The following is an 8764-nucleotide window of genomic DNA, read 5'->3' as shown; positions in this document are numbered from 1 at the left end:
GTAACAAGCTGTCAATTTATTATTTAGATTTTAAAAGTTATGTCTAGCGCAAAAACGCACCACGGTCCAAAAACATTCTGATAATCATCGATCCACGGCTATGGCCAGTTTACATCGATAGAATGAGACCCGAAGGGAAGTAACTCATTTTTGACCTGAGTTCAGGATGGGTCCAAAAAGACAATCTGCAAAATTAATTCTTTAAAAATTGCTCGCTCTTTACGTGGGGCACCCAGGATGTTCCCGTTTGGTGAGCGTTCAAATGGAAGGGTGTTTGTACTGTGTGTAAAAGCCTGACAGTATCTGTGATGGTTTACGGGAGGCTTACTGTCCGGGCGTGATTTCCGGTATTGAATATTCATAACAGCCGTCCAGCATCAAAACGAGGCGCCATTGTTGTAGTGGAGCAAGTCCACGAAAATAAATTCTTTGAAAATTTCTCACGCTCGACAGAAAGCAGCCAGGATGTTCCCGTTCGGTGAGCGTTCAAATGGAAGTATGCATGTACTGTATTTAGACGCTCGGGGAGCTCTGTGATGGTTTACGGGAGGCTTACTGTGCCTTTAACAAGACGTCCACCATGTATTTCCCGTAAGACGCACGCCCTGTCTCAAATTCCCTCCTTCAAAAACGACGTGGCCATGCCGCCGATCTGGACACACATGACCATTAAGTATTGGGGACTCCTGGATTCAGTTCATTGACGACTTTCATAGAAATTGATATATAGGGCTTACTCATACATTTCAGGTTCTTCTCTCCTATACATCACCTGCAAACAAAGAAAATAACAATCTGGGAAATCAAAATATTGGGTGAAAATAGGTCTTCTCTTTTGTTTAACGTCCCCCTGTATCTGATGTCAATAAGTGAATTCAGCAGCGTATTTTTTTGGTAAACCCAACTTTTAAATCTGAAACACAGTACAAAAACAGATCGTTGGGATTTTATCAAAGGTTGTTTTTTTTCTATTAAGAGAACACCTGTTCCACCCCTCCCCCCCCCCCCCCCCCCCCAAAAAAAAAAAGGTGACAAATTGGAAAGGGCGCGGAATGTTTGTCCGCATTTTTTGTGTGATTTCTTGTGTCCGAGGAGTGAAGTTTCTGATTTAATGGCGTTTTGTAATAACGTAAAAAGAATCGTTTCCGTTGAAAACGTCTGTATACATTTCTTGTCATTCTCTCAGTCTTGTCTTCTATTCCCCTCGGCTATTCGCGACAGCTTGGTGATCTTTTGCATCATTTGTAACGATCCCAGAATACAGCCGATCTTTAAAAAAAAGAAAAGAAAGATGACAAATTTCTTCTGATGAGACAATGCAAAAAACAAGAAAGATAATTATTTGCCTTCGTGCGTGCTTGCTTTCATTTGGAAAAAAAGAAAAAGAAACAAGATAATTATTTGCCTTCGTGCGTGCTTGCTTTCATTTGGAAAAAAAAGAAAAGAAACAAGATAATTATTTGCCTTCGTGCGTGCTTGCAGCAATGCTTTTATTTGGAAAAAAAAGAAAAGAAACAAGATAATTATTTGCCTTCGTGCGTGCTTGCTTTCATTTGGAAAAAAAGAAAAAGAAACAAGATAATTATTTGCCTTCGTGCGTGCTTGCTTTCATTTGGAAAAAAAGAAAAAGAAACAAGATAATTATTCATTTTCAGAAAACTACAGAATGTTTTTAGACTCGGGCTTTTCTCGCAGAGTAGACCATGTACTATACGCACATAGTGTGGATCCCTAAAGAAAGCATTTCAAAGCAATGCATAATTATTTCTACTTCAATATTCTTATTGTTTTGATTTTTATTAAAACATATCCACTATTTTCCCCCATTCTCTCTTTTTCCAGGAAATTACATCACGACCGGCCGAAGGGTAGAGGGCCAACCGTGCACGTACGAATTCTTCAGCAACAGTAGCCATAAATCCAAATCCGGCAAGTTCTTCTCTCCCTTTTACCCGCAGATTTACAAACGAAACTCCAGGTGTCGCTACCATCTGCACGCGTTGCCAGGGGAACGCGTCCGCGTCGTCTTTTCTAACATACAGCTACACAATAGAGACACCAGGTATGCTTATTGATATGTTTTGGAAAATAAGGGAGGTGTTGGTGTTGTGTGTTTGAGGGGGGGGGGGGTTGTAGGGGGAGATGGTGTGTTAGTGTGTGAATGTGCCTGCGTGTGTGTGTGTGTGTGTGTGTCTGCCTGTCTGTTTCTGTCTGTCTGTCTGTCTGCCTGTCGCACTTCACGAATGCGATTGTGACAGTACTCAGGTGTCTGGAAAAAATAAAAAATAGACGGTGCGTTAGTGTGTGGATGTGCCGGTGTGTGTGTGTGTGTGTGTGTGTGTGTGTGTGTGTGTCTGTCTGTCTGTCTGTCTGTCTGTCTGTCTGTCTGTCTGTCTGACTCTCTGTCTGTGTAAATCTGTCTGACTGTCCGACTGTCTACCTGCCCGACAGTGTGTCTGTCTGTCTGAGATGGTCCATTTCGCATTTCATTGGGAGACGGATCATAATTCTTGCACCGGAAAGGGAGACAGCTCGTGGCTCTGCGTGATTACAGAAAATGGTTACCTCCCTTCACAGTGAAGGCAGTTCGGTGTTGTTGGTTGTTTGTTCGTGGCTAGGTTTTCATGCGTCCATTGTTGTCTGTATACATATTTCTGTAAACAGTGCCTCCGAATAATCCTTGTATGCACAGCTCGTAGATGCATTTGTGCCTGAGTGTGACCTGTTTTTTTAGGGGGAGGGGGGGGTGGGGTGGGGGGGGGGGGTCGGAGGATGTTTTGGGAATAAGTGTATTTATGTTTGTGTTGTTCTCTTTTGAGCCTCGCAAAAGCAATTATTCTCGTTGTTGATATGTTATTTTGTCCATCCTTTGCTATGGCTCTCAGAGTGGCAAAGCTATTTTCCAGAAGACGCCTTTCTTGCTGGGTTCTTTAATTGTATTTATTCCTTTGTTCTGTTTTCGACCTCTTCTTTTGTGTTTTAAGTTGTAAGTCGTGGCGGGTAGGAGGAATGCTGAATATTTTTGTGTTTGTAAGTTTATAACGCTGTTGATCTATGTTTGTTTGTTTTGTTCTTTGTCTGCTTGTGTGGGTTTGCTTATATGTGTGTGTGTGTGTGTGTGTGTGTGTGTGTGTGTGTGTGTGTGTGCGTGCGTGCGTGCGTGCGTGCGTGCGTGCGTGTGTATGCGTGCGTGTGTGTCAGTGTGTGTGTGTGTGTGTGTGTAGGGGGGGGGAGGGCGGGGTCTGTTTGTTTGTTAACATCCGTCATGACTGACACTGTTTGTGTCAAGTATTCTTGTCATCTGACCACCTGTGGATTTTTTATCTTTTCTTCTCAAAACAGATCGGATTATCTCAGGTAAAGCATTTCACCAGAGCATACCTGTCCTGTGTACACGCATACCAGTTTGCAGTTACCTTTATGACTAAACCCTCACCTTTCCAATTGTTTGTACTGTAGTTGTTTTAGAGGATCTAACAATTCACTGTATGTCAGCCTAATTGATCACTTTTGCCAAGTAGGCGCTGAGGCTCCACGATGTAGTTTCGTTGCTATTGTAGTTTTAAAATTCATTACATTTTGCCAAGCGACAGTAAACAGATGTCTTGGGTTGGGAAACCAATAATGCATCTATCTCACAACAAAAATGATAATGCCAGTGTTCTGTGATACTGAACAACCCGTTGTTTACATACAAATGACGAAGCTACTCAAAATTCATCGTGTGATAGTAAGTATATATACATCACCATAACAGAAGACTAGATGTTTATTCAAATGACTACTAATCTACGTTTTGCATACATTATGAAAGCTAGTCTGTATATATTTAATGTTACACTTACTTAGCTTCGTAGATAAAACTTCTTGTATCTTTTCGCTATTTTCTGCACTCATATATATATACTCCATTGACCAAAACATATACATGACTTCAGTCGGTCAAGAGTTGTTGCTTTCGACATTTATATCTACTTCAAAGCAAAGAAAGTTGATGTGTATCGCTTATATAGATAACTACCTGTTTGAATATTTCTACTCTTCTTGATAATCGTTTTTTAAACTTGTTCAAGTTATACTCTAACGCTCCTTCTTAACCCATGATGTGTATTTGAAGTTAGTTTACCTGCAGTACATATTGCATACACTGGTGTACACAGTGCTAAGAGATAGTATAAGGAACAACTACCGAATATGATGTTCTAATAAACGTTCCTTCTTAACCCATGATGTGTATTTGAAGTTAGTTTACCTGCAGTACATATTGCATATTATACTGGTGTGCAGAGTGTTATGATATAGTATAAGGTACCAATATCGAATATGATGTTATACTCAAAGGTTGTTGTTGTGGGTTTTTTAAACTACCTTTGTCTTTTTAAAGCTAAAGAAAATATCCTGTCTTTCATTTATTTTACCTTCGCAACTCGTCTCTGGTCACCTATCGTTCTTGACACTTGAATCACTGCTAGAATGGCAGGCACACACTATGTTTACATGTTAAGACAACAGTTTGTTCTTGGGTTTCTTCAAATATAGTAGAAGTAGTGACGATTTAACACTGTATTCTGTGCACACACAAAAACAAGCGGTCTCGCTCAAAAGGTGTTATTGTGACGGAGGATGCCAGGTGACCATTTCTTTGGGAATCTCTTACTTTATGGTTACGATTTTCAAAAACGTGTTTACGTTCGTCATGTTTCTGGTACAGTGCAAGCCATCTGCGACGAGTAGTAGGCATTTTTTTAATCATTGTTTTCTTAACAGTTTTACTTAAATATATTTTCAACCTGTACAATTACACATTACGGTCATGTCTGATTACATGTTGACTACTCTGACGTCATTTGTATGATGTCATGTTACATTCTAGTTGTTACAACGCGCCGGACGTGGTGACGGTGTATGACGGAGAGGACACGGACAGCAACGTCATCGCGCAGTACTGCGGTTTCCATAACAACGAGGAGATCATCTCGTTCACCAACCAGATGCTGGTGGTGTTTAGCTCCGACTCCAGACTACAGGAGCAAGGCTTCTCCGCCACGTATCAGTTCATTGGAAAGACACCTGCCGCCACTAACCCAAGGTTCATCAAAAACAGCACCAAAGGTGAGAGATTAACCATATACCAATTTAAGTCTCTTTTTTTTCTTCTTTTTTTGTATCGGTGAATTGAAGACAGTTGCATTCAAATGTTTAGTGCAACGGTTCTATACAAAGAGTTGCATTCATGTTTGCTTTGGCATCCGTATCATTCAACATTATCGCCGGGCTTTGGCACGCTAGTAGCAGAATTTGTTAGGGTATTGTTTTGAGTTTTTGTAGGTTTTACGTGCGTTTGTCTTTTCGGCCTTTTCGACATTTCGTCAGTTGCTCATTATTTTTAAAAAAAAAATCAAAAGTACCACCAGGGGTGTTCGCCCAAAAAAGACAATAGGAAGAAAGAAAACGTATACGCTCTTATTTAAGCTTCTTCTTTTTTTAGTAATGAATTCGGTGTTCTTTTTACATTTAGTCAAGTTTTCTTTCTTTCTTTCTTTATTTGGTGTTTAACGTCGTTTTCAACCACGAAGGTTATATCGCGACGAAGTCAAGTTTTGACTAAATGTGTTAACATAGAGGGGGAATCGAGACGAGGGTCGTGGTGTATATATATATGTGTGTGTGTGTGTGTGTGTGTCTGTGTGTGTGTGTGTGTGTATGTGTGTGTCTGTGTGTGTGTGTGTCTGTGTGTCTGTGTGTGTGTCTGTGTCTGTGTCTGTGTGTCTGTGTGTGTGTGTGTAGGGCGATTTAGAGTAAACTACTGGACCGATCTTTATGAAATTTTACATGAGAGTTCCTGGGTATGATATCCCCAGATGTGTTTTTTTTCATTTTTTCAATAAATGTCTTTGATGACGTCATATCCGGCTTTTTGTAGAAGTTGAGGCGGCACTGTCACACCTTCATTTTTCAATCAAAGTGATTGAAATTTTGGCCAAGCTTCTTCTTCTTCTTCTTCTTCTTCTTCTTCTTCTTCTTCTTCTTCTTCTTCTTCTTCTTCTTCTTCTTCTTCTTCTTCTTCTTCTTCTTCTTCTTCTTCTTCTTCTTCTTCTTCTGCGTTCGTGGGCTGAGACTCCCACGTACACTCGTGTTTTTTGCACGAGTGGGATTTTACGTGTATGACCGTTTTTTACCCCGCCATTTAGGCAGCCATACGCCGTTTTCGGCCAAGCAATCTTCGACGAAGGCCGGACTTTGGTATTGCATTTCAGCATGGAGGCTTAAAAATTAATTAATGATTTTGGTCATTAAAAATCTGAAAATTGTAATTAAAATTATTTTTTTATAAAACGATCCAAAATTACTTTTATTATATTTTTCAACATGTTCTGATGCCAAAAACATATAAATATGTTATATTCGGATTAAAAACAAGCTCTGAAAATAGAAAATATAAAAATTATGATTAAAATTAAATTTCCGAAATCGTTTTAAAAACAAGTTCATCTTATTCTTAGTCGGTTCCTGATTCCAAAAACATATAGATGTGATATGTTTGGATTAAAAACACGCTCAGAAAGTTAAAACGAAGAGAGGTACAGTAAAGCGTGCTATGCGGCACAGCGCAACCGCTACCGCGCTAAACAGGCTCGTCACTTTCACTGCCTTTTGCACTAGCGGCGGACTACGGTCATTGTGAAAAAATGCAGTGCGTTCAGTTTGATTCTGTGAGTTCCATAGCTTGACTAAATGTAGTAATTTCGCCTCGTGTACACTACATTGGGGTGGGCACGTTAAAGATCCCACGATTGACAAAAGGGTCTTTCCTGGCAAAATTGTATAGGCATAGATAAAAATGTCCACCAAATACCCGTGTGACTTGGAATAAAGTGTAAAAAAATTCCATCTCACACGGCATTAAGTCTCAGGGCTTGGAAACATGAATACACGCATGCAGGAAAAAAAAATGGGTAGCGCCGTATACTGTATGGCAGCTCGCTTTCCCCAGGGTGAAAGCAGCCCGAATTTCTGTGAGGTTACCCTCATGGACTATATAAAATCGTATCCTTATCCTTACGCGACTTGTTTTTTCGTTGTTTCAGAATATATAGTGCCTACATCATCGTCATGTGAGTACATTTTGTTATGTTCCTCTAGCTCTGTCTCTCTGTCTGTTTGTCTGTCTGTCTCTCTGTCTGTTTGTCTGTCTGTTTCTCTGTGTGTTTGTCTGTCTGTTTGTTTGCCTTTCAGTTCGTCTGTCTGTCTGTCTTCTCTGTCTGTCTGTCTGTCTGTCTGTCTGACTTTCTGTTTATATATAGGTTTGTCTGTCTGTCTGTCTGTCTGTCTGTCTGTCTGACTTTCTGTTTATATATAGGTTTGTCTGTCTGTCTTTCTGTTTATATATATGTCTGTCTGTCTGTCTGTCTGTCTGTCTGTCTCTCTGTCTGTCTGTCTGTCTGTCTGTCTGCATGCCTGTCTGTACGTGTACGTTACTGCTCTCACTCACGCACGCACAATCTCTGGCACCAACATTCCCGCTTCCCCCCTTTAGATTTACTTAGAGATGAAAGAACACGTCATTCCGAACTTAGACTCAACAAATGTTTAAAACACGATAAACGGTTAATTACTTAATAAGAATTGGCTTTCAAGTTCGATTGAACAAAGCCTTGCACGAAAACGGTGATTGTTATTTCCTTATCAGACACAAAACATGTACTAACAAATTCATAAAACAAAACCTGCAATGAAAGTTATGTGTGCTTATGCTGAAGTGTTGTTGTCTTCGAATGTTTTCGTCAAAACAAAATGTACGCAGAGCACATTTAACAAAAATCACACCCTGCCTCACTCCCCCTTCCTCCTTAATACCTTCCCTCTCCTCTACTACTCCCCCCCCCCCCCCACCTCAGGCCCTGTTCCAACCAACCCCATCATACTACAGTGACCCCAACCTTCCTGGCAGCGCTGAAGGATACGCTTGGATTTGGCGTGTCCGTTTTTTGACAGTCTTGGTGGTGCCAGTGGGGCCATCACGATACAATCTCGTGACCAGTTAGACGCCATTTAATGGAAGCTAAAATGAGAACAATTTGGATCCTTTTTGCCGCTACGTCCGTTGAAAAAAACACCCGAGTGGCAGGATGCTGCTTCGTTGGATATGGACCGAGTTGAAACGAAAGGAATATTTCGTGGTGGTAGAGCAGAAACTGTGTGCGTGTGTGGGGGAGGGGTGGGGGGAGGGTGTGTGTGTGTGTGTGTGTGTGTGTGTGTGCGTGTGTGTGTGTGTGTGTATATGTGTGTGTGTGTGCGCGCGTGTGTGTGTGTGTATGTGTGTGTGTATGTGTGTGTGTTTGTATGTGTGTGTGTGTGTGTGTGTGTATGTGTGTGTGTGTTTGCGTGTTTTGCGTGTGTGTTTGCGTGTGTGTGTGTGTGTTTGCGTGTGTGTATGTGTGTGTTTGCGTGTGTGTGTGTGTGTGTGTGTGTGTGTGTGGGTGTGGGTGTGGGCGGGTGCGTGTGTGCGAGCTGGGGCTATGGGAAAATATGTAATTGACTATGGACCGATTTTATCGATTATTGAAAATACTTTCGCATCTTGTTCAAATATCTTTCGTTTCTTTTCCCTCCTCCTCAATCTTCTTCTTCCTGCCCTTCCTCATCCGTCTCTCCTTCTTCTCTGTCCCTCCTTCTCTCGCTCCTTGTTTGTTCTCCTTGTGCACTCCTTCTTGCATTCTTCATCTTCACCCAGTGGGGTTTTTGAAGACTTATTCGAATGCGC

The 8764-nt window shown here is 41.1% G+C and overlaps 1 protein-coding gene across 1 annotated transcript; it reads left to right on the top strand.

Annotated features, from left to right (window-relative positions):
• Window positions 1-1842: 1842 nt before the first annotated feature.
• LOC138957534 (bone morphogenetic protein 1-like) lies at window positions 1843-8045 on the top strand (the record flags this gene model as incomplete). The annotated part of the gene is made up of 3 exons (XM_070328641.1): window positions 1843-2062; window positions 4874-5112; window positions 7996-8045. Coding segments are annotated over 3 exons (509 nt in total), but the record flags the coding sequence as incomplete, so codon positions are not given.
• Between the last annotated feature and the right edge of the window lie 719 nt (window positions 8046-8764).

This window comes from Littorina saxatilis, unplaced genomic scaffold (genome assembly GCF_037325665.1).
Source record: "Littorina saxatilis isolate snail1 unplaced genomic scaffold, US_GU_Lsax_2.0 scaffold_1589, whole genome shotgun sequence".
In the NCBI taxonomy this organism is placed as follows: domain Eukaryota; kingdom Metazoa; phylum Mollusca; class Gastropoda; order Littorinimorpha; family Littorinidae; genus Littorina; species Littorina saxatilis.
Note: the sequence above shows the minus strand (reverse complement) of the source record. Positions and strands in the feature narration are given on the sequence as shown.